General features: G+C 61.5%; 1 protein-coding gene across 3 annotated transcripts in view; it reads right to left on the reverse strand.

The window, feature by feature from the left end:
• DOCK1 (dedicator of cytokinesis 1) overlaps positions 1 to 25208 on the reverse strand; it is a 270057-nt gene that overhangs the window by 38586 nt on the left and 206263 nt on the right. For all 3 annotated transcript variants that reach the window (XM_055119527.1, XM_055119526.1, XM_055119525.1), the window contains exons 30-32: positions 15535 to 15613; positions 13190 to 13290; positions 11032 to 11090 (exon numbers count right to left, since the gene is read on the reverse strand). In XM_055119527.1, the coding sequence (XP_054975502.1) occupies positions 11032 to 11090; positions 13190 to 13290; positions 15535 to 15613 (239 nt within the window). The remainder of the gene's footprint in view (positions 1 to 11031; positions 11091 to 13189; positions 13291 to 15534; positions 15614 to 25208) is intronic.

Genomic DNA, 25208 nt, shown 5'->3' on the forward strand with positions numbered 1-25208 from the left:
CAGTCCCTGAGTGCTACCAGCTATGGTCCACGACACAGGGCAGGGGGAGCTTTGCACAGAAATATCAATGAGAGGACATAACAGCTGGGCTAAAACAGACACTTGAGGCTTCAGTGGCTGAGGAGAAGGTGGAGGAGCACAGGTCATGGGAAATACCCAGACAAGGAAGCACAGTGGGAATGGCACAGGAACCTTCCTGGGCTGTAACTTCCTGTGTGTGTGTGTGTGTGTGTGTGCGTGTGTGTGTGTGTGCGTGCGTGTGTGTGTGCCTGTGCGTGTGTATGTGTGTGTGTGTGCCTGTGCGTGTGTATGTGTGTGTGCGTGTGCCTGTGCGTGTGTGTGTGCATGTGTGCGTATGTGCACGCGCGTGTGCGCGTGTGTGTGTTTGCACGCGTGCACGCGTGCGTGTGCATGTGTGTGCGTGTGTGTGCATGTGTGTGCGCGCGTGTGCATGTGTGTGTGCATGTGCGTGTGTGTATGTGTGTGTGCGTGTGTGTGCATGCGTGTGCGTGTGCATGTGCGTGTGCATGTGTGTGTGCGTGTGTGTGTGTGTGTGTGTGTGTGTGTGGCCAGAGTATCTGCAGTCTGCTGGCCCCACACGAGGAGAGAGAGAGAAAGGGAAAGAAATCTTCTATGGAGAAACAGCCAAGGATCTTCCTGACGCGGGGAAGAAAACAGATATTCAGATCCAAGAGACTTACAGAGTTCCAAGCAAAGTAAGTCCAACAGATCCATGCCAAGACGCATGATAATTAAAGTGGTAGAAACCAAGATAAGAAAAGAAGATTAACAGCACTGAGAGGAAAACACATACGGGAGGCGCGGGAAGATTCTCTGCGAATTTCTCGCAGGAACCTTGCAGGCAAGGAACGGTCGGCTCCGTTTACCGAGCCAACGGGAACGCCATTTCTACCGAGAATATACGGCCGGGCTCGGTTATTATTCAGAACTGAGAGGACAAAGGACTTCGAGCGCCACAGAAACAAAAATTACAGGAATTCGTCACGACTAAATGAGCCTGGCAAGAGACACTACAGACTCTTGCAAATGCCCGGGGGACCCACGTGGGACACAAAGACGCCCTGGCCCGTCCGCGTGGGTGGGAGGAGGGGACAAGGCCTGAGCCAACAGCACGAGCTCCGCCGTGTCGTGCAGAACTCCGTGCGTCAACCTCATGACCAGGAGAAACACGCAAGCATTTGGGCTGGGGGTGGAGGCGTAACAGAAAGGGAAGAGTCGCGGGCTGAGAAAGAGGAAACAGAAGAACAGAGACCGATGACAACAAGCAAGCAACCAGACGGGAACACCACGGCACGGTTACGCCGGTAATTTCCCCGATGGCGTGGTCTGACGGGGCCGATTAAGAGCGACAGGGCAGCCGAGGAAGCGACACCCAGCACGCGGCCTGCTCAGGAAGCGCAGCTCTGCGCTGGCGTCAGACTCGGGCTCGGGGTAAGGGAAGACAGAGCGCTGAAGGATGACGCCAACAGTCAGACACGGGCGCGCTCCTCAAGAAACATGGGCTTCCTGCTGCAGGTGGTAAGAGAGAGGCGCTGACACGGTGTAATGATCACGGGATTAACCGGGATGAAACACTCCACAGAACATACACACCAAAGAGGAGCAGCAAATACCTCAGGCAGCTCTGAGGAGAACTCACGGGGGCCGTGACAGCAACGCAACCGAGGGACTCAGAGGCCGGAGAGAGAGCGCAGGGGTTAGGGCGCTGGCCTTGCTCGGGGCCAGCCCCGGTTTGACCCCAGAGCAGCACTGGGCACAGCCCGCAGGCCTCTGAGCACCACCAGGATGGTCCCAGGATGGCCCCGGCCGTGCCTGGCACACAGGGCCCGAGCAGCACCACTTCCTCGAACCCTAGTTCTGAGCGCCAGGCCTCACTGCTTGAGAATAGCCAGGGGACCCGCAGGCCTCCCGAGTGCCATCTGAGAGGCCCCATCCTCCCCCTCAAAACTAGGGATCACCTCCTGACAGCCTTGGGGAGGCCAACGAGGCAGGGACTGAGCGCGGACGAGCTGTGAACAGCCTCCGAGGGCGAAGCAGACAGGTGGGAAGGGGGAGATCTGAACACCCTCCGAGCCAGCGGCTTCTCCGTCATTCTCTCGGGGAATCTTCCCAAAGACAGGTCCCACGCAGTGCCCGAAACTAACGTCAGAGCTGGTGAACTAACCCCGGACCAAGCACTGTTTCCGTCACCACACTTTCAAGATCAACCAGGAAATCACTAGGAAAACCTCAGACATGCGGGGAATGAACAGGGGCTTCCCGAGAACCATCACTCAGCGAAGAAATTAGAACAGAAATTAGTAAGTATGTGGAGACGAAATGGAGACAAAAGTTCCTGGAGAAAGTGGGATGGATGTAGGGTGGCTTCATGGGGGCGAGGGGAGGTTAGGCTGTGACCCGCGGCTTCAGTCAAGAAAATCTCCCATCAAGAGTTGGACCTTGGGGCTGGAGCAATAGCACAGCGGGTAGGGCGTTTGCCTTGCATGCGGCCAACCCGGGTTCGAATCCCAGCATCCCATATGGTCCCCGGAGCACCGCCAGGGGTAATTCCTGAGTGCAGAGCCAGGAGTAATCCCTGTGCATCGCCAGGTGTGACCCAAAAAGCAAAAAAAAAAAAAAAAAAAGAGTTGGACCTTGCACCCAAAGCAACTTGGAAACAATGAGAAAAGGCAAAAGTTAGTAGAAGAAAGGAAACACTGACAGTGAAAATAAATAAAACAGAAACAAGGTCCTATGAATGGTCACAGAAAAGGGCCACAAAACCAGGAGGTGGTTCCTCAGAAATACAGAAGCTACAGACCCGCAGCTGAGTTACTACAGGAAAAAAAAAAAAAAGAAAGAAAGAAGGAAATTCAAAAGGAGGAGAGGACACAAAACATAAAAGGGCAGAAAAACAACAATATCCGGGTAATTAGGGGACAAGCGTAGGCTAAAAAATTTGATAATCCAGAAGAAATTGTAGATAGCAAAGGCCGGCCGAGAGGGAAGCAGGAAACACAGGTGGTGAGAAGTCCTCGCCAGAAGTCTCCCCAGAGGTGGGACTGGAAGGACAGTCCAGCAGGTAGGGCGTTGCCCCGTATGCCGCCAGCCGGGTTCAATCCCCGGCACCAATCGGGTCGCCCACACCCGCCAGAAGTGATCCCGGAGTGCAGAGCCAAGAGTGGCCCAAACCCTCCCCCTGAGCACTGCCAGGGGTGGCCCAAACGCTCCCCCCAACAGCCTCCCCCAAAGGCTGACATCTGGAGCCAGATGGTTTTACTGGTGAATTTTACCAAATCTTCAAAGAACATGCACACAATCCTCTGAAACTCTTCTCCCAAACACAGGCGCAGGTTTGCCACCGCACAGACGGGGCCGACGCCACTCTGCAACATCCGAACCATCAGCAAACCAAACTCCACGGCACATCATCGGGACCGGGGATCGTGACGCTGTCCAGGGGGAAAGGCTGTTCCCACACGCGGGCCGATGAATGCGGCACCCGGGACATCACGCAAGAGGAAGAGCAACCCCGGATAGTGACTCTGGCAGGAGCAGAGGAGGCGGCTGATGAGACTCAGCCCCGTTTACGGCACCACCAAGGACGTCACCAGACGGCCCCGGGCAGCACCGGGGAGGCCGAGCCCGCGCACCCACAATCCGCACAGTGAACCCGACGGCCACAGCGCGCGCTCTGCCTTCGGGGCAGGGCAAGCCGGGCGCTCCTCTCTCGCCACTTCCATTCTCCGGGTATCGGCAGCCTTGGCAGCCAGACCCCCTCAGAAAGGGGGACCCGAGAAGCAGCAGCAGCGTTCCTCACAGGTGATGGTGCCCCTGGGGGAGGTCTCCGGCCCCGGCAGGGGGGGCCCAGTCTCCCGTCGGACGTCAACATTCCGGAGGCCCTTTGCTTTTTCACAGTGACGCTGAGTGGACAGCGGGCCTCGCTCCTGTCCCTCCCCCTGGGCAGCCACCTAGGACCAACGCCGTCCTGAGCTCGGCCTACCTGAGGCCCCGGCCCTCCCCGCGGCCCTCGGTCATGCCTGCCTGGGCTCTGGCCAGGTCCCTCTGCTCCCCCGCATGGCCCACCGGCCCCCCCACCTGCCCGGCCAGCCCTCTGCCCTCTCTCTGGCACGTGCCTGACCCTGGAACCGCTGCCTGTGTGCCACCTGGCATGGTTCGGGCGTCACCGCCTAAAGGACAGAGCGGCGGACTTCTTTGAGGCCACAGTGCCCTCACCCCACCCCCTGCTCGGGGAACTGATTTCAAGCTCTGTTTGCTTTGGGGGCCTCCCTGGGGGTGCTCAGGGCTTCTCCTGGGTCTGTGCTCAGGGGTCAGGCTTGCTCTGTGCGGACAAGGGCCGAGGGCAGAGCTGCCGGCCCCTCCCGGGAAGGGGTCTGCGTCTGACGCCCCGAGCTGGGGTGGGGGTGGTGGGCTTACAGAGGAGCTGGAAGGTCTGAGCAAAGACGGGCAGAGGCGGCTTCGGGCCCACCCTGCTGGGGTCTGTGAGATGGGCCGGGGGCGGGGCCCCTCCAGAGGCGCCACTTCTCGGAGCCGCGGGTCTCACACCCGGGAAGGGGCCCCTCCAAGCCAGGCCGGCGTCTCTCAGCCCCGGAGGAGCCCGAGTCTGCCTTGGTTTCACCCCATTGTAATTCAGATCACTGCACTTCCAACATATAGCAGAAGGCACGAGAAATTAAATGCTTGGGTGAATTATTTGCAACATTTTGTTATTAATACCAGCAATTTACCCAGACTTAATCAATCTTGCTAATATTTACACACAATCAGTGACGAGAAAGGATACTCTGAAGAATTGCATTTTCTTTCTAACTCAATCACACAGGCTCCTGTAAGGAGGACCTTTAAATAAATTTGGCAATTATAACTAAACACATAATCCTCATAATAGCTCAAAGGAATATATTTCTAAAACTTGCAGGGGGGGAGGCAAGCACAAATGCACCTTCAGCGAGGATCTAACAGAATCCGAATCTTCATCTCCAACCTGGGGCAAACAAGAAGCGCCCTAGGACGACCTGCCTGGTGTGTGTCCTACCAGAAGCCGGTCGTGGAAGGCGTGCAGAATGCAGAGCGTTCTCTCCGCCACGCCGCGACAGTGCCCCCCTCGGGGGACCCTTCCCTTGTACCGGCTTGGAAAGTGTCAGAGGCAATGTTTCAGAAAGTGGCTGGCGGTGGCCAGGTGTTGACCATCCGCCCCCCTGGGAGCGTCACGGAGAGCTGTCTGTCTGTCTGTCTGTCGGGGACGGGGGTGGGGGGCTGAGGGAGGGTGTCAGTGCTGCCTTCCCTCCGTCCCACGGGCAGGGGGGCGGGATGGCATGCCCTGGCCAGGGGCAGTGGGGGCTGCTCTGTTCTTTGGATCCGTCTGCTCTCCCGCCCTTCCCTCCTGACATCTGCGTTATGGGCCTCCCCAGGAGCGTCTCTTGGCCACATTCAACCGGAGGCTCGGAGCTGGAATCAAAGTGGATCGAGGTGCTCTCGGAGTGCGGACTCAGGGAAGAAAGGCGACTCTTTATTTTTAGCCTTTTCAAGACAGGAAGCAGGTGCTAGGATCCCCAACGCCCCAGCGTTTAAAGCTCACTTCAAATATTTCCTGTAGCTCTCAAACACAGGCAGTGTCAGCCGGGGGCTTCCCCAGTGCCCTGCACCCCGGCGACCCCCGCTGGGAGTCTGAGAAAGCAGAGTGCCTCCCCCCCCCCCCCCCCCCCGTCCAGGACCCCCGGGCTGTACCCTGAGCCCAGCCCCCGGGCAGGGGGATGCTGTGTTTACAGGCACAGATGCTGAGAAACCCCCACAGCAAACCCCTGCCGGGCCCGGGGAAACTTCTGCAGACAGTGTAGACAGCGCAGAGCTCCCGCGCCCGTGCAGAAGACGGGGCTCCCGGGGCAGGTGGACGCGGGGGCCCCTCAGGGCCAGCCCCGGGCGCAGGCACGGAGGGTGGCGCTCCGGGCAGCCTGGTGTGGGGCCCAGCTCCAGCCGGGCGAGTCAGGAACAAAACGCAAATGCGCCCCCCGCGGCGGGGGCTGGGGTGCCCTCCCCTGCAGGCTTTGGTAAATAAATAACCGAGGCCTGGAGTAGATACGCACGTCGGCCCCCTTCCAGGGGGAGGCGGCCGAGAGGGGCCGCTTCTGATTTTTCTTTCCAGACTCCATGTATGACAGGTTTGCAAGGTGGTCCCGGGGGGCACCGCTGGTGCGGGCACGGCAGCAAACCGGCGTGACGGCGTCCCCGGGCGGAGCCGCCTGGCCACCGTGGCCTGGAACCTCCAGCCCGTTACTGAAAAGACTCAAGAAAGAGCCTCCTGGAGCTCTCGGCCTGCGGAGTGACAGGTGACTAATTGCGAGACGATAAATATATCTCACTGCTATTTTTGTTTTCTTGGCAGAGCGGGCTCGATCCGCCTGCCTGCCAGTAAGCTCCCGAACCTGAGCCCGTCACATTGAAAAAGGAAAAAAAAAAACCTGAGTGGAAAGCAGGCGGTGCACATCTCGGGGAAGAAGACGGGGAGAGACGGGGGCCGGGCGGCTCCCCCCAGCACCTGAAGGTTCCGGAAGGACCAGGCAGGGCACAGCTCGGAGCAGGGCTGCAGGCGGCCCCGGATCTGATATTTTTGAGTTAATACCGGCCTCCCGTGCACGGCCCCCACCGCCCCCAGCTTGCACGACGGCTCTTGCTTGCCGTTCCCCAGTCTCTGCCCGCAGGTGACAACGGTCGAGGCTGGCATTCACTCGACCACAGAGCGGTTCCCCGCCAGCGCCCACGCTCCCCGAGGGAAGACGCCACGGCCCGGCACACGCATCCATCACCCTCCCAAATCAGCCGCCGACAGGCTGAAACAGGACATTGGCTCTCCTAACGGCATCCTTCATGCTGCAAATCAGAAGCCTCCCACGGCCCTGTTTGGGGGCTAATGACGGATAATGGGGAGGGAGCTGCAACGGTCCGACGGTCCCGGAGAGCACTGCGGGGGTCGGAGGCGGGTGGAGGGCATGGCAGACTTCCTGCCTTAATGGCAAGCGGGGGACGGGGAAGGAGACGGGGCCTGGCGGGAGGGAGGCCATCTCGAGGCTGAGGCTGGGCTGAGGGGGTCTTCAAAAAGGGAGAGCAACCCGGACGGTGGGGCCCCCTTGCCCCACGGGGACTTTCGGGACGGGACCCCGAGGGGTCACTGATCAGAGGGGAGGCCCCAGGGTGCAGGAAGGACGCTGGGCCGGGGGCCAGGATACCCTCCATGATACGAAACCAGATCAAGCCGCTGAGAACAAAGCACCCTTCTCAGGGAAGGGCCCAAACCCGCCACCCAGGGGCAAGGGCGGTCAGAGGAAGCACTGGCCAGGCTGGGCAGAGCCGAGTGCAGCGTGGAGTGTGGGGACTGGCCAGGCCGGGCTTTCTCACGAGGGTTACGGCTCCCCAGAGTCCTGGGGCCGCCCGGCCTCCCTCCTGAGCGGGCCGCAGTGAGCCCGGCCTGGCTCGGCCCTGCCCTGCCAGCTGCCAGGGGAAACGACCAACGCGAGTGTCAAGCATGTGGTTAAGGAAGGACGGGGAGAAGCGAGCTCCAGAGACCCACGCGAGGTCCTCGTCCCAGTCACGGGCCCCTGGGCTCCGGCCCCGAGCCCCCGCATGTGCGTGCACACACACGGCCTACGCTCGGGCGTCCGGATCGTGCAAAACTCCTGTCCAACTCCGACCTCAGAGCTGGGAATCGCAGGGAGCCGGAGAGACAAGTGTGGTGACGGAGGCCGCACACCCAGGCAGGCGGGAGGGGGTGCACGCGGGACCTTCGACCCCGGCCCCGGGGCTTGGAGTCTCCGAGGCCAAGAGTAAGGAGCTTCTCACCAAAGGGTTATCTGGCTCCAGGGCCTGGCTGGAGTCTTCTGTCCACTGTGGGCTGGTTCTGTGAGTGTGAGAGGGCCCAGGCCCAGTGTGTTGGTTCTGAGTGGGGGAGGGCCCAGGCCCAGTGTGTTGGTTCTGTGAGTGTGAGAGGGGCCCCCCGTTGCTGGTGCTGGTGAGTTTCCAGTTCCTGCAACACCCTTTTCTGGAGAGCCTGAGGCTTCCCCAGTAGATCTGCTGCGTCCTCGGAGATGGTCCTGAGCTCACTCAGGGGCCCCCTGTGCCCACTGTGGAATTAAACCAGTGAGATGCCGTTTTGATGTCTGTAGCTTTGTAATATAGTTCGAAGAGCAAAGTTACCAACTCCCTTGGTTCTCGCTCGGGGTCTTCACTGGTCCCACACAGATGCTGGGACTGAGGACTCGACGCCAGGGACAGCCCCCTTGGGAAAGCGGCTGGTGCGAGCACTGCATCCCGGCCATCTGCACACTCGTCCTCCAGCAAGAAGCCACCCTCATCTGGGCCTCTCCATTCTCGCATCTGGCCCCTGTGTGGAGTGTTTTCAAGTCTCGCTCCGCCTTGGTCGGGCTTATTCCTCGGTGTAAGTCTACACTGCTGCGCACGGAACCACTTTTCTCGTTGTTTTATTTTATTTTTCTTTTCTTTTTTTTTTTTTTTTTTTTTGCTTTTTGGGTCACACCCGGCGATGCTCAGGGGTTACTCCTGGCTCTGCACTCAGGAATTACTCCTGGCAGTGCTTGGGGGACCATATGGGATCCCGGGGATCAAACCCGGCTTGGCAGCGTGCAAGGCAAACGCCCTACCCACTGTGCTATCACTCTGGCCCCTTTCCTCGTTATTTTAGAAGCGTGGGTGGCATGTAGGGAAGCGACCAGCTTCTGCACCCGACTCCGCATCATGCAGCGTCTCTGAACTTCCTGACTGGCGCCAACACCTTCCAGACTGCCTTCAGGATTCCCACGCGGGAGACCCTGGTCTCTTCACCTCTCTCTCACCAGACACGCTCCCCTTCTCCCCTCCTTCCCCTCTGGTCCGAGCGAGTGAGTGCCGTCTTTCCCGCCCGCCGGCTCTGATGAGGGCCCAGCCCTGCGCCCAGGAGGAATCCGGAGCCAAAGGTCCCTGTCTTCTGCCCGGTGCCAGACGCAGGGACAGCTTCCGGCCTGTCCTCGGGCGAGCCAGCTGTGCGGTCATCGTGTCCCTTCTCACGCTAGGGTATGTTTCACCTGCAGTTGGCTGAGAACCTTTATCACTAAAGGGTACTGCACTCTGTACAAAATCTCCCCTGAATATTGAGAGAATCGTGCTTTTTATCCTTCATCCTGTTAACACAATGTATTACCTTTATTGACTCACGGAGGCCGAATCATCTTTGCATCCCAGGAGTTAATCCCCGTGAATCACAGTGATGGTCTTTTTAGCGGGTGGCTCGCCTCAGCTTGCTGTGCTCTGCCGAGACTTTCCGTTTGTTTGGGGCCAGACCTGGTGGTGCTCAGGGCTGAGTCCTGGCTTTGCACTCAGGGACCACTCCTAGTGGCGCGCGGGGGAATCTTACGTGGTGCCGGGGGTGAAAACCCAGGTCAGCTGTCTGCAAGGCGCACAGCCAACCAACAGAACCATCTCCCGGGCTCCCACGGAAACGATTCTGAGCAAAATCAGTAAGACTGGACTCATGTCAGGCAGCGTTTCTCAGCCACAGAAAGACACCGGGGATCAGCGGCAGAAGAACACCGACAATTTGACAAGCTGGCAGCAGTTTACAGACAGACTCCAGGGAGCGGGGAGACAGGCCGAAGGACACGCGACAGGCCCTGGGGCCAGTCCCCAGCTCTGCGTGGCGGCTGGACGCGTCTCTGGGCCTGGGCAGCTCCGCAATGCCACGGCTGACCGAGCTGCTGGGCTCCGGGCACCTTCAGGGCAGGGCAGCCCCGGGGGGAGACCCCCCTCCCCCGTAAATGCCCCAGAACACAGTTCCGAGCAATGGTGGGTCGGAGAGAAACCCAGTGGGGAATCGGAAACTCTCTCGGCCAGCACGGAGAGAGCAGAGGCCAGAGTCCCCGTCCGCGTGTCACCCCCTCATGGCTATTCTTCATTCTTTAATTCTGTCGGCTTTGGGCCACACCCAGCCGTGCTCAGGGCCTGCCCCCGGCTCTGCACTCAGAGACCCCTCCTGGCGGGGCTCGGGGGGACCCTATAGGATCAAACCCAGGTTGGTGGCACGTAAGGCAAGTGCCCTACCCACTGTGCTCGCTCTCTGGCCCCTCACACAGTTTTTCTTCTTCTTCTTCTTCTTTTTTTTTTTCTTTTTGGGTCACACCCGGCGATGCACAGGGGTCACTCCTGGCTCATGCACTCAGGAAATCACCCCTGGCGGTGCTTAGGGGACCATATGGGATGCTGGGATTCGAACCCGGGTCGGCCGCGTGCAAGGCAAACGCCCTACCCGCTATGCTATCGCTCCAGCTCCCCCCCACTTTTTTTTTTTTGCTTTTTGAGTCACACCCAGTGATGCTCAGAGGTTCCTCCTGGCTCTGCACTCAGGATTTACTCCTGGCGGAGCTTGGGGGACCCTATGGGATGCCGGGGATCGAACCTGCATTAGCCACGTGCAAGGCAAACACCCTCCCTGCTGTACTATCGCTCCGCCCTGCCCTCACCCCCCCAGTTATTCTTAAATAACGCTCGCCTAGTGAAACTGCAGGGCCTGGGTCTCCTGTCGGGGGCAAGTCTAGCTGGGAGTGGCCCAGCGCCCCGGAAACACTCGTCAGCTCTGTCTTGGGCCACACTTGCGGCCAGGGAGCACCAACAGTCTCTCGAAGTCAACAGCCCCTGCGAAGCATCGAAGCCTTAAGGGGCAGCGTCTTTACAGCGGGACCATCTCCTGGCCGGAGCGGGAGAGACAGGACGTCCGCGACACGGCGCCCCGCAGCGCCCTGCCATCAGGGCACCGCAGTGATCTCCCCTCCCCGTCACCGATCAATTGTGCTCCCGGCAACGCGGCCTCTTGTCTCATTCACCAGAAACAGTTCCTGCGAAGGTGGCCACTCGGGCAGAACCAACCCGGACTGATAAGACGCCCCCCGGAGGCCAGACAGGGCCGCCCCGCCACCGCCATGAGGTCAAGGACTCAGCGGCACCCCCCCCCCCCGAGCCGCCGCTACTCACCGAGGTTGTACCACATGTCTCTGATCTCGAAACCGATCTGTCTCCTCATGTCTCCGTACCTGAAAGCCAGAGGAGAAGCAGCTCAGCGGGGCCCCGGGAGGCGGTTCGGAGGACGGGGGCAGCTCGGGCTTTCCACGCGGAGACAAGGACCGTGGCAGAGCTGGGACTGATGGACGGGCAGGACTCCAGAGAGAGTGCTCCCACGCTCCCATCACCACGGTTAGGGTAGCACGTGCAGGGGTGTAGGGGCGTGGGGTCGTGGGGCTGTTTCCTGGCTTCAGCCCGACGTAAGCTCAAAGCAAACTGGCCCTTAGCCTAAGGGGCGGGGCGGGGGGGATGGTTTGCTTATTACCAGGCAGCAGAGCCCAGGTGACACCCCCCAAACCTGCTGGCAAGACCAGCTTCCCCCGCCTCGGGAGCTGGGGGAGAAGGGAGCTGGCATGGGGAAGGGAGCACTAAGTCAACGACGGCTGGAGGGATGCTTGGGACGGGAGGTGTGGCTGAAAGTAGATAAAGGACCGAGCGTGACGGCCTCTCAGCGTCCGTATGGCAAACCACAATGCCCCAAAGCGGAGAGTATGGGGGACACTGTCTGCCAGAGAGGAGGGGGGGGCAGGGGGCGGGCGGGGGGATACCGGGACGATGCTGGTGGTGGAAGTCGTGCACTGTGGAGGGAGGGTCTTCCGTCCTTGTATGACGGAAGCTCAAACACGAAAGCTTCGTGACTGTAGCTCACAGCTCACGGTGAGTCAAATTAAAAAAAAAAAAAAAGAGCAGGCTTGCTCCGTTGGATAAGCCCCAAGTCTCCGAGGCGGGGGCTGGGGTCCGGCCGGGCCCACGGAGGAGGGCCCCGCTCTGCGGCTCTGTTTGCTGGGGAGGATGGATGCTAATTCCCTCCGTGGGCCGCCCCAGGAGGTGTGTTTGGTGAGTGATGCTTCGGGAGAGAAACCTTCATTAGTGTGCCGGCAATTCCACTCTCCGTGGCTGCCCCAGGAACAAGCGGCTGATATTAAACAGAACCGGCTGCGGGATGAGGGGGCGGGGCTGGGGCCGGGCAGAAAGTTCTGGAGGCTGAGCCAGGGTGGCTGCATGCAGAGCCCCGAGCCCCGCCGCACCCTGCCCCAGCCCACGGCACAGGCGGGACTCCCAACCAAGTGCTCTTTCCCGCTGGGCAGAGGACCCTCCGGCAGTCGGCTGGGACCCCGTCCTTGTACCAGGCCATAGTCCTGGTCCAGAGATAACCAGGGCGGGGAGCAACCCCTTCCAGGGGCCCCGAGCCGACCGCTGACTCAGGAGAACATGGCGCATGGACGGGGCGGGGGCAGGGCCCCCCAGCACCCATGAGGTCCCAGCAGCAGCACCCGCGCCTTCGGGGGCTCCCCCACGTTCCTGGGGCTGGGTCAGGCCTTTCCGAGGCTCTCGGGGGCCCCTCCCGCCTCCCGCCCCCGGCCCTGCACACAGCAGAGGGGTCCCTGTGGCGCTCAGGGCCCGGACGGTGGCCCCGACGGTCGCTCCTGGGGCCAGCCGGACAGTGACAAGGCTTCGTGGTCAGCTCAGCCCGCCCAGCTCGGATGCTTTGGCCCCCACCCCAACGCCTGCTTCCCTGGGGGACACCCTGAGGTAGCCCCCGCACGGACACGCGTCCCCGCCAGCCTTCGGGCCCCTCCAACGGAAAACGGGGCTGGAACAGCGAGAGCAGGGCCTGGGGTGGCCGCGGCCACCTGCGTGCTGGGGTCTCCCTCTGGGCAGTGCCGGGGCCCAGCTGGCAGATGGGCGGCTCCTCTGCCCACGGGCTGGGTGGGGATGAGAGCTGGGAGGGACAGCGCCCGCGCGTCCTCTACTGGAGGACAGGGCGTGGTCGTGGGGTAGCAGAAGTGGGGCCACCGGGAGCGGGGCGAGGGACAGCTGCCCGGGATGGTGAGCGGGGGGGCGGGGGCGGCCAGCGCCCTCAGCCCGGGGGTAAGTGCAGGAGGCGGGGACAGGGCGGACCCCCAGCGTGAGCCCTTGCTCCCAGCAGGGAAAGGGCGTGGCCGGAGGCCGCACAGGACGGCCCAGAACCAGACCTGGAACCTGACCCGGAACCTGACCCGGAACCCGACCTGGAACCTGATCCGGAACCCGACCCGGAACCCGCTGCCGGGCGGGCGCGCTCACGTACTTGTTGAGGATCTTGGCTCTCTTGGCGCTCGAGAAGTTCTCCAGCTGCAGGGACTCCTGCGTGAGGAAGGCCACGGCCAGGTGGAAGTAGTTGTTCCACAGCTGAAACGGGAGGGGCGGGCGCGTGGGCGAGGGGCCGGGGGCGCGGGCAGCAGCCCCCCAGCACGAGGGCCGGGCCGTGCAGGGCTCGAAGACCCCCACCCGTACCCGGAGCCCAGCCCTGCTGCCCGTGCCTCAGTCTCCCCACACTGACGACACAGGGGTCCCTGGTGCCTCCCGCCCAAAGCCACGGGGCACGGGCAGGGAAGGACACGGGCTCTGCCACCCGCGTCCAGCTCCGGTCAACGGGCACAAGCTGCCGCTCCTGCCTGGGGGAACGGGCCCCCGCCTGTGTCCCCCTCCTGGGACGCCCTCGCCAAGGACAGGCCAGGTGCCCGTGTGGGAGGGGAGAGGGGAGGGGGTCCTGGAAGGGGGGCGACCCAAACCCAGGGCTCCCCTCCGTGCCCCCAAGCTCCACCTCCTCTGCCCACCACCGTGGCCCAGACCCTGGGAGACCCCAGCCGGGTATAAAACCAGCTGGGTATAAACCAGCTGCCGTAACACAGGAAGGAGAACTGGCAAATCTTGCAGTTAGGTTTTTTTAACCACTGCGTTCCCAGCCGTGGGGCGGGGGCAGCGCAAGCCTGTCCTTGAAGCGATGTGGGTAATGGGCACCTACTCCTCATGCTACCTGCCAGGCATCAGTAAGTTAAAAAAAAATTAAAAGAGAGAAGCCGAACTATGCGGATATTAGCAACCCTAAAGACATAAACATTTGAGAAACGGGTATCAAGGCAAAGAAAGGTTTCGTCGAGCAAAACATCAACCCAAGAATCATTTAAAATAAGTTGGATTTCACCTACAGATGCTAAGTCTGAATGCGTGATGAGGCTCCCTTGAGAATATGAACTGCCGAAACAGACAAAAGGTTTGTGTGTGGAGAGGAGGGGCGCAAAGAGCCTGGACAAAATGATTATTTCCCTGGAGGAAATAATCAGGGAGCTCAGAGCGGAAATCACACGGCCACGGGAGAAACAGGCACCAAGTAAGGACCCGCACCGTGCACCAACTCGGAGCTGCAAACACATCTGAAAAATGGCTCAAAGACAACTCGGGTGCGACTGCCGTTAGCCAAACCGTTAGCGTCTACACTGGGCTCTCGTGCTGACCACACGGCCTGGTGGCGGTGCTGCGGGCCCTCGGGCTGCTGGGGCTTCTTGGCCCCAGGGCTGATGCAAGTCACGGGATGGGGTGGGGAGGGGGGGTCTCCTGAGGGTCCGAGGAGCATGAGGAAGAACTCGGGCCATTAGCTGGAAATTTCCCCGCACGTCTGATGCCATCTGCTAATGAAAAGTGCAGAGAAAGTTCCAGAGAGAAATTCGTGTGGCAGGCCATACGGCAGAGAAAGCGGTGAGAGTATCAACTAATGAAAAACCTAAGTGATATTTCTAGAACCAGAGGGCTTGACAAGTGACACGCCTCTTCCCTATAATGTCAGGAAAATGCAATTTAAAATGAAGATACTTAAAGAAAATAATAAAGGCATAGGCACCATCGAATTTACGGGACTAAATGGGACCTCCCGGGAGCTGTCAGCTCTCCCCGGGACCTGTGGACGGGGGGAAGGGGAGGGGGCAGGGAACGTGCCCTGAGGTGCATCGGCCACCGCCCCCGGTGGCCCCCAGTGGCCCCCGGTTCATACATCCCCCCTTCGGCTCTTCCAGCGACACGCCCTTCTCATCGAGACATATTTTCACTTGCAAACTTTCGTGAACAACTTAGCCGGAGCAGCGGCATCGTTACGAGCGACAGATGCCAGATGCCTAATAAATCTCAGGGGGCGGGGAACTGCCCTTCACTTCCGTTCTTCCTCCCCTGCCGCAGACGCCACGGGGGGGGGGGGGGCTGAAGATAATAACTGGTCTGAGGAGGGCAGGGCTGGGGGCGGGGAGGGGACCCTCCTCGCGGGCCAAGGCCACTGGTGATAGCACAGAGCCAGAGACCCTGATCAGGGACCCCCACCCCCGTCTCCCACAGGTCTACAAGCCAGCCGGGCTCAGGGTCACCAGCTCCTGCTGCTGACAATCGTGGTGACCTCCCAGCTCTGAACCCCGGTCTGTCACTTGGGCTCAACCCTCTCTCGGGAATCTCCACCCAGCGGACGCCCCGACGCCCCATGTGCGAACGTGTTCCTTGCGCGTCCTGAGCGGGCCGGGGGCTTTGCCGAGGGGGAGGGTTAGGAAATTCTGGCTCAGACCCGCTGGGTCGTGAGCTCCCAACAAAGGCAAGGAAGGGCCCTTCCCTTACCTGCAGCTCAAAATTGGCTTGATCCAGAAATTTTTTGTTCAGCATATCTGCATACTGATTAATCGCTCGCAGGAAGACTCTGGAAGACCAAGAGAAAAATCACATAATTACACACTTAGGCTCAGCACTTTTGTAGGTTTGGCATTTCAATTAGATACAATCCGAGACCGTCTGGAAAGTGAACTCTCTAAGTCTCGGGGAAAAAAAAAAAAAAAGCTGTGAGTTGGTGCCAAAGAACAGCCCAGAGAATTATCCGCAGATGTTCTCCAAATTAATCAAGGAAATTAGCACGTGCAGAATAAAACAAAGAGACTAAAACCACAGCATCTGAAAGTCGCGGATGAAAATGATACCTAATTTTTTTTTTTTAAAGGTGCAAATTAAGCCCTGTTCCCAAGTTGCAACGCCTTAGTGTGAGACTGCTCAATGGGCCCTTGCGTTGCCGACTTCTAAAGGGGTTTGGAAGTGCGGCCTCAGCCGTGGGTGTCACAAGCGAGAGAGATGACGCGGTACCGTCTGCCTTATCCTCCAAATGCCACCTTTGGGTCACGCACGCCAGTGTGAGTGAGACTTCAGAAAGCATCAGTGAAAGAGAAAACAACGGAACAAGCATTTTACTGGGACGAGAATTCACTGACTGGTTGGCAACGGCTCAGCTCCTCCGAGCGAGCAGGCGGGCGTGGGTCTTTCCGTGACGGGCGAGGACGTGTGCCCGTCTGACAGAGGCCGCCAGCCGAGGCCTTTCACGCGCCTTCTTCATTCATTACCGGGGCCATGTTTACAAATAGGAGCTGAGTCGGGAACCTTCCTTCTCTCCCTGCTCACCAAGGCCGGATGCGAGGGGAACTAACTTCAGATCACAGGTCACTGCGTCACTGTCACTGTCGTCCCGCTGCTCATCGATGTGCTCGAGCGGGCACCAGGAACGTCTCCATGGTGAGACTCGTTGTTACTGTGTTTGGCATATCGAATACGCCACGGGGAGCTTGCCAGGCTCTGCCATGAGGGCGGGATACTCTCGGTAGCTTGCCGGGCTCTCCGAGAGGGACGGAGGAATCGAACCCGGGTTGGCTGCGTGCAAGGCAAGCGCCCTCCCCGCTGTGCTATAATAAACTTAATCGCGCTTCTCTGTTAGGACGGCAGCAAACAGTGCAGGAGGTTCTCGGGGGGGCCCCGGGGGCATGTCCCCGGCTCTACCCCGCCCCCCGGCCAGCGAGTCCCTCCACCGGCGCTACACGGCGTCTGAAGGCCCCGGGCTCTGCCACGGGCAGCACCTGCTCCCTCCCCTGCAGCCCACGCTCCCGGGGAGTGACCTGCGGCCACGGTTTCACCCCGATCCCCGTGGGCTGGACGGGGGCCCACAGGAGGGGCGACAGGGGGCCCGGGACAGAGTTTGTCCTTAGTGGCTGCAGAAGTCTGGATTCCTCTGTGGACACGGCTGTCTGCGGGTAGGACGCACTGTGTTTGCTGGGTGCTCGCGGGGCGAGGGGGCAGCAGAGGCTGCTCACGGGGGTCAGTGAATTCGGAGGAACAGCCCTGAGCACTGTAGCTCGGGACGTACAGAGAAAAGTGGGGCTCGGGGTGCTGAGGGTCTCCTGGCCCCTGAGCACGGGATCTGGAGGGGCCACCCAGCGCTCCACGGGTCCTCTGGGGTTGGGGGTTCCTGGGTCACGGTCCGAAGTTCAGGCCAGGAGGCCATGTCCAGCCTTGCCCCTCGGGCCCACCAGAATATGGGAGCAGCAGAGACCCAGAAAACGGGCCTCCAAGGCCCATGGAAGAGACCTTCCCGGGATGACGGGTGGGGCCCCTACGCTGGCCCGGAACCCCGGGGCAAGGGGGGCAGCACCCCCTTGCCAGCTTGTACCTCGCTAATGACAATTCACTGGGACGTGCGTTATTATTACAAGGGTAATTATTTTGCCTCAAGATAACACCCAAACAGTTATCATATGCTGCCTCTAATTAAGCCGGGTAGCAATTTCAGCTGGTTAAATAAAGAGATTTCTCAAAACGACTTTTTATACGCGTCCGCCAGGCTAGAGTAATGCGGAGACTGAACAGAAACTTTTTAATGAACTGTCAAGTGAGAAAGAACAGGTTCCACAATCTGGGTTCGCCATAAAAAGGTTGTGGGCCAGGAAGAATGACAAATAACACAGGATGCAAGCCACCGAGGGAAGCTCGGGAAAAGCAAGCCAGAGCCGTGAGCAGGAGCTCCGAGGCGCAACACCCCCCCCCCCCCCCCGACCCCCCGCCCAGGGCCAGCCGGGACTCGGACACTCAGCTTGCCCCCACAGCCCCTGGATGGGGGCTCAGAACTCAGCCCCGCCCCCCACGCGCCCGAACACAAATCCACCGTCTCATTCCAACATACACGGGAGCCGACTGAGCTAAGAGCACCTATTTCCCGCCCGGATGCGCGATTCTTTTCTAATAAGTGTCAACCTGGGGAAGCAGAGACAGTGCGGTGGGGGCTTCCGCAGCACGACCCCGCTGAGACACAGGCCCAGGGCCCCGGCTGGTGCGGCGAGGAGAGGGGACGCGGGAGCGGGCGGGGCCCGGCGAGCTGGAGCCAGCCCTCTCTGCTGGGAGGAGAAAGGGGAGAGTGAGGCTGTCCCCGTGTCCCCGCTGGTTCTGTCCGTGCTGAGCGCGGAGGGAGCTGGACTCAGACAAGAAAAATCTCCAGACGGGTCCCCCGGGGCCCAGCAAAGCAAACGCAGCACCTGGCACAGCCCAGAGGGCAGCCGAGTCACAGGATGGATCAACGGAGGCAGTGGACGAGGGGAGGGGCAGATGAACGGCAGGTGGGTGGGTGTGTGGACGGACAGATGGACGGATGCACGGGTGGATGGCAGGGGATGAATGAGTGGGAGGTGGGTACGTGGTTGGGAGGAAGTGAGAGATGGGTGGGTCGTGGATGGGTAGATGGTGAGTGGAAGGGATCAGGTGGACACACGGATGGTGGCTGGGGGTGGCGTGGGGGCGGGGGGCTGATGAAGGAGAGACGGACGCCAGGCGAATGGTAGGTGGGTGGGTGAACGGGCGATGGGAGGGTGGTAGATGTACGGGTGAGGGCGGGGACATGAGTGATGGATGACAGAGGATGAGTGGAGGTGGACGGATGGTGACGGAGAGATGCGAGACGGGTGGGGGCGGGGAGAGGGGTCGATGGATGATGATGGACAGATGGGAGGCAGGTGGATGGATGAATACTGGGTGGATGATAGACGAAGGGAAGATGGGTGGATGGATGAAGGCGAATGGTTGGTAGATGGATGAATAACGGACGGATGGACAGATGGACGGAAGGAGCATCGATTCTGGAAAAGGAGGTGCTCCAGTTCTCTGGGGAGTCCTCCAATTCCCAGCAGAGTTTTTTGCGGCTGGGGTCAGCTCTTCTGAGGAACTGGTGAAACTAAGTCCTCACTGGGCCTCTTCCTCTTCACCGCCTCTTTCACTTGGTCCTCAGGCCTCTTCTCATTGCATATAGGAATCCCCCAAGGCGTCGAAACGGACCCCTCGAGACAGAGCACAAGCTCAACGAGTCCCCTCCAGGGAACTGCCCATGTCACTGCACCGACACAACTCTGAGACCAGGCCGCACGTGAGATGGCCCGCAGCTCGCGACAGCAGCGGCCACGCCAGCCGCCACGCGGGCCAGTCACGCCAACAGCCACAGCAGGCGGCCATGCCAGCCGGCCACGCGGGCCAGCCACGCCAACACCACAGCAGGCGGCCATGCCAGCCGCCACGCGGGCCAGCCACGCCAACACCACAACAGGCGGCCACGCCAGCCGCCACGCGGGCCAGTCACGCCAACAGCCACAGCAGGCGGCCACGCCAGCCGCCACGCGGGCCAGCCACGCCAACAGCCACAGCGTGCACCACGCAGCCGGCCCTAAGACTGAGGCTCACGCCAGCTGCTTCAGCGAGAGGGTTCGGGGGTATGATGGCGGCTGATCTCAGTTTCTCTTTACTCTCCATCCTCGGAGAAAGTCCTAAGTACCAGGATGCAGTGAGTTTGGGTGAGAGAGTTTGTTCTACTGGAGGGCAGCCTTCGGGGGACAGAGGAAGCAGGGGTGGAGGAGGGTGGGGCACGTTGACAGGGGCTATGTTTTTTTTGGGCCACACCCGGCGATGCACAGGGGTTACTCCTGGCTCTGCACTCAGGAATTACTCCTGGCGGTGCTCAGGGGACCATATGGGATGCTGGGAATCAAGCCCGGATCGGCCACATGCAAGGCAAACACCCTCCCCGCTGTGCTATCGCTCCAGCCCCAACAGGGGCTATTTTTGTGCCACTAGAAGGTGAGCACCTTGGGGGCTGGAGTGAGTCCACTGACCCTCTCCCCACCTCCCAGCACCAAGCCACTGGGCTGGGGATTAAACGCTTTCCCGGATGCAATCTCAAGCACTGAAAATGATTACCGAATGGGGTGACCCGTACTTAATAAAATTCTTTTCAATCATTTTTAATCCACGAAGGGATTTACTCATAATCTAAAAATCTAGAAGGTAAAGCCACACGCAAATCAATAACGAGGCAGCCGCCAGCAAACATTCTCGCTAAAGAGATGTCCACGGGCCTCCAGCCTCTCAGACGCTTCCGGGATCACGCGGCCCCGGAGAGTCTCGAGGGGAGAAACTCTCAGGCTTCCGTCCCTGGGGGCTGAGCTGACGCTGCTCCCAACCACGGCTCCCCGGGGCTGTCTCAGACAACCTGGGCCGTGGGAGAGAGGACGGAGCCGTCCTGAAGTCCACGCACAGAACAGAGCCCAGCTGACCCCCGTCCACCGCTGGGGACAGCCCGCCAGGCCCCACGGGAAGGCGCAGCTGCCCAGCTGTGGTGGCCACAGGGCGCGTGTGCTGAGCTTGGGGTCAGTCAGCACCTTCTCCCTCCATCTTGTCGCCGGGCCACCCACCCCTCTGTCCAGGTGAGCCCGGGAAACGCCGTGTGAGGAAGTCATTTGAGTTTTCCAGATTCTTACATTTTCACCCAACAAGTGGAGGTACGCTTGGGGTCCTCGGGCTCCCTGGCACTTTACACGTGAGGGTCTTTTCAAATTCTGAGATTGAAGAGCAACATGGATCCACGTACACACGGCACAGCGGGTAGGCGCCTGCCTTGGTGGGGCCAGCCGGGGACCCGTCCCCAGCAGCCCCTGAGGCTGCCGGGTGTGATTCCTGAGAGCAGGGCCTTAGTGGGCCCTGAGAATCGCCAGGTGTGGCTGGGCCACACCTCCAGGAAAAAGGGAGTGGGGGGGAGGAGGGAGAGAGGGAGAGAGGGAGAGAGAGGGAGAGAGAGGGAACGAGAGGGAGCGAGAGAGGGAGCGAGCGAGAGGGAGAGAGAGGGAGAGAGAGAGGGAGAGAGAGGGAGAGAAAGGGAGCGAGAGAGGGAGAGAGAGAGGGAAAGAGAGAGAGAGGGAGAGAGAGGGAGAGAGAGGGAGAAAGGGAGAGAGAGAGGGAGAGAGAGGGAAAGAGAGAGAGGGAGAGGGAGAGAGGGAGAGAGAGGGAGAGAGAAAGGGAGAGAGAGGGAGAGAGAGAGAGGGAGGGAGAGAGAAGGGGGGAGAGAGAGAGGAAAGAGAGAGAAGGGAAAGAGAGAGGGAGAGAGAAAGGGAAAGAGAGGGAGAGAGGGAGAGAGGAGAGAGAAAGGGAGCGAGAGAGGGAGAGAGGGAAAGAGAGGTAGAGAGGGAGAGAGGGAGAAAGGGAGAGAGAGAAGGAGAGAGAGGGAGAGAGATAGGGAGAGAGAGGGAGAGGGAGAGGGAGGGAGAGAGAGAGAACCGGAGCAGAAAGTTCCTCAGCAGGCGGCCTCTGGCCTGCCGACACCACAGGGCACGGGGCAGCCGGGACAGGCCCTCGCAGCCCGTCCCTGATCCCTGCGTCTCCCAAGAAGGATTTCACGGAGTGCAGGGGATCTTCAGCGAGTGTTTCTGTAAGAAGGGCAGAGCCGCCGGCTCCGTGCTGAGGGAGGAGCATGTGTAAGGGGAGGGGAGGCAGGAGCGACTCCCCCGGGGCAGGGAGTGGGGACCCGTGCTGCCTCCACATCCCCTCTTGGTTTCAGGCTCCCCCCCATGGTGGGCCGTGCACCCTAGGGGCCGAGGTCCCAGCCGCACTGGGCGGTCCCAGCAGACACCCTGGCGACGACCATGGCCCCTGGGGGGTGTCTAGCCCCGTGTCCGGTGGGTCGAGTGCTCCTGGCACAGCCGTCGGCCTAGGTGGGCACGTGCCCGGTGCCCTGCGTGTCACAGAGCTAGGGACCTCGCAGGGGTCCCGATACGCTGGTGAGGGTCCTACCGGCACAGAGGAGCCTTGGGCGGTCCACGAGCCCAGCAGGGCCCTTCACCTTCCTGTCTCCTGCCCTCTGCCCGCCCCGCCCCGCCCCCCGCCACTGGCACAGAATGCCCAAGGAGCACTGGGTGGCCGGGGCGGGCGGCCATGCTCGCTCTAGCTCTCCCCAGTCCTGGAGGCCTGGGCTGGGTGGTCTGGGCCTCCCGTGTCCACTCAGCACGTTGTGGGTGGACGGGCCGCTGCCCACCTCTGCCTGGGCGTGGGGCGGCTGGCGGCTGCTGTGGGTCCGAGAAGCGCCAACTGCCTGGAAAGCGGAGCGTCCGGCGGGGGGAATGGCCAGGCCTAAGCGACCAGCTGCTGAGGGAGACCGGGAGCCCAGGGGGCGGAATCCAGGCAGGGGCCAGTGTAACAGGCAGCAGCTCCGGCCCCGACGGCCGCTCCGAGGACTGTCCTGACAGAGCTGCGGGCAGCGCCAGCATTTCCGGCCGTCGCCAGGGACGCTGCGAGCTGAGGCGGCTTGTCCTGCAGAGGGGATGCCGGGAGGCCCCGGCCCTGCAGGGAGCACAAAGACCCCCGTCCTCCGCCGGGAAGCTGGTGGTTCTTTTTATTTTATTATTTTATTTTTGTTTTTAACGATTTTACTCCTTCCTGAACTTACTTTAAGTCGCGTAAGTAGACTGTGCCGTTTAATGTGAGCCACTTAAATACTTCTGCAGTAAAACAGGAGTTGCTCTTGGGAGGAAAAAAAATTACATCTTTTAACACAATGTTTTGCTCTGAAATGGGCGGAACGAAAAGAAGCAAGTGAAGAGCTGCAGAAAGGCCAGTCCAGCACCAGGAAGGCCAGTCCAGCACCAGGAAGGCCAGTCCAGCACCAGGAAGGCCAGTCCAGCTGCCTGGCCCAGGGGCGCTGGGAAGGCGAGATGGGACGGGCCTGGCGTGACTGTCCGTCTGTCCACCGAGCCCAACACTGTCGCCCACACTGGACACTGGGTCCTTCCTTCTGTCCGGTCAGTGGCTAAATGGGACCCGCCGTTTCCGACGGCAGAGGAGGGGGAGCAGCACCTGGGCCCAGGAGGTGGTGCTGGCCGGCCAGGGACAGTGCTCAGAGCTGGGGCTCGGCCCCACCTGGGGCGCAGTGGAAACGGGCATGACAAGAGTAGGGGGCCTGGCGGGTGTGGAGGCGGGTGGGCCACAGCCCCTTGAGGCGCAGCAGGAGCCGTGACCCCACACCCCACCCCCAAATGCCCCGGGACTCTCCTTTCTCCAGTGCTCGGCCTTGGTTCTGCGTCCTCATTCCCGGGTCTTCCCAAGGGCCGGCCCGGCTGCAGGCTCAGCCCCGGGAGAAGACCAAGTCCCCCCGCCCTGGGGGTTCCCTGCCCTGGGGGTCCCCCGTCCTGGGGGTTTCCCTGCCCTGGGGGTCCCCCCCGCCCTGGGGGTCTCCCCGCCCTGGGGGTCTCCCCGCCCTGGGGGTTTCCCCACCTTGGGAGTCTCCCCGCCCTGGGGGTCTCCATGAGCAGAGGGTGGTGACTCAGGCCGAAGCAGGCCCACAGCCCCCCTGTGTGTGGCGTGGCCCCCCAAGGTGCCCAGCCCACCGGTCACCCTGCAGGGTCCACACGCGCCAACCCATCTGCAAGCTCACTTCCCGTTTCCGGCGAGCCCCGTGGGCCCCCACAGGCACCCCCCCCAGCACGCCCACCCCCTCCCGGAGAAAGCTCTCAGGCTGGCCCAGATCACCCTCACCTCGCTCTGTCCCTACGTGGCAGGGCCGAGACTCGGCCCCGGCTCCCGGGGACGCAGGGCCTAGGGGTGCCCTGTGCCACGCCGGCGTCAGACAGGCTGTCATTACGGAATTCTCCCCCGGCCGGCCCTCGTGCCTGCTCGGAGCGTTTACGACAAGATGAAAGAGTCTGAGCGCAGCGAACGGGGGCTGGGAGATAAAGCGGGGCCTGATGAGAATTAAGTGGCTCTTTCAAGAGGCTGCTCGTCTGCGAGCCGCAGAGTGACACTTTCTATTAACAGGCATAACCTTATTCTACGCCGAGGGTGTCATCTGACTCCCAGCTCATTTGTTCAGAGGAATCGGTGTAGCACCCGGACGAGCAGAGCTCAAGGCGCGAGTAATGAGATTCCTCCCCCTCGGCCGGCCGGCCAGCGCCCGGGAACCGGCCACTCCCCCGGTCCCAGACTGGCCTCTCTGAGTGCTCGGCAGGCGCCCAGCGGAGTGGACGGGAAGGCACCCAGGGCTGGGCAGTGTGCGTCTCAGAGGTCAGCTGACCGTCCCAGCTCACGGGCTGGCCCTCGGCCTGCTGCTATCAATAAAGTTTTATTGGCACGCGGCCAGCAGGCCCACGGAGACTGTGACCCCAGGAGCTGGGAAGGAGCCATCTAAGTTTCACAGAACACGTGACATCCCAGGAGAGGCGGCGTCTGCCCGTTCCCGCCCACGTCTCAGTGCCTTCCTTCCGACGCTCGCCCTTCTCGTACGGGGCTGCCCGTCACCTCCCACTGCCCGGCTCACGGGCGCCGGGCTCAGGGCCGGGCACCCACCTGCCCTGCAGGTGGGACTCAGCCCTGGTGCCAGCCCTCTGCCACCACCCCCCCAGCAAACAACGAAGGGAAGGGAAGAGGGGGCGCGTTGGAGCCTGTCACTCCCGGACCCCAGGTCCCCGCTGCCCGTCCTCCCCGAGAGCTCCCTCCCCGCCACAGCCCTGCGCGGCCGAGTTTCTTCCTCCCGAAATCCCCACAGCAGAAACACAGGAATGAGGGAGGGAAAACCCTCCCTCGGGGCGACCCGAGTCTCGCCAGTGGCAAGTGGGCACAGTGGGGGGACGCCAGTTCCGGCCACCACCCCTCCCCCCGTCTTGGCCGGCGTGGACGCCCGGCCCCACTGCAGGGACACCTGACAGTGCTCAGGGGATGCTCCCGGCCGGGGACGGTGGCTGGCGAGGCCACGTGCAAGGGGGGGGGGGGTCCTCGGGCCCCCGGAGACCCACAGTTTTGCTGCGTGTTGAGTCAGGGCCAGCCCAGGAGCCTGAGAACGACCCTGCTCTGGTCGCTGCCCACTAGCAGCCCAGCCCACTGCGCATGACCTGGCGTGCGTGACCTCCGGGCACCACACCTGCAACGGGCTCTCGCGGAGGCCACAGGTGCAGAGGGGGAGCCTGGGGGAGGGGCTCCCCGGGGACACTGCGGCTCTCAGGCTGTCCACGCACCCCCACCCCCGATTCCTGGGCTATCCCGCTGCCCGCACTGAGCACTCACCCAGGGGCAGGACGCACTAAGCGCCCAGGGCGGAGGGCCAGTGCCTCGCCCTGAAGGCGGGCAGGGCCAGCACGGCCCCGGGACGCGGCTCACGCTTGGCAGGGCCCGGCCCGCTCAGGTGC

The sequence above is a fragment of the Sorex araneus genome, chromosome 11, assembly GCF_027595985.1.
Source record: "Sorex araneus isolate mSorAra2 chromosome 11, mSorAra2.pri, whole genome shotgun sequence".
Lineage (NCBI taxonomy): Eukaryota > Metazoa > Chordata > Mammalia > Eulipotyphla > Soricidae > Sorex > Sorex araneus.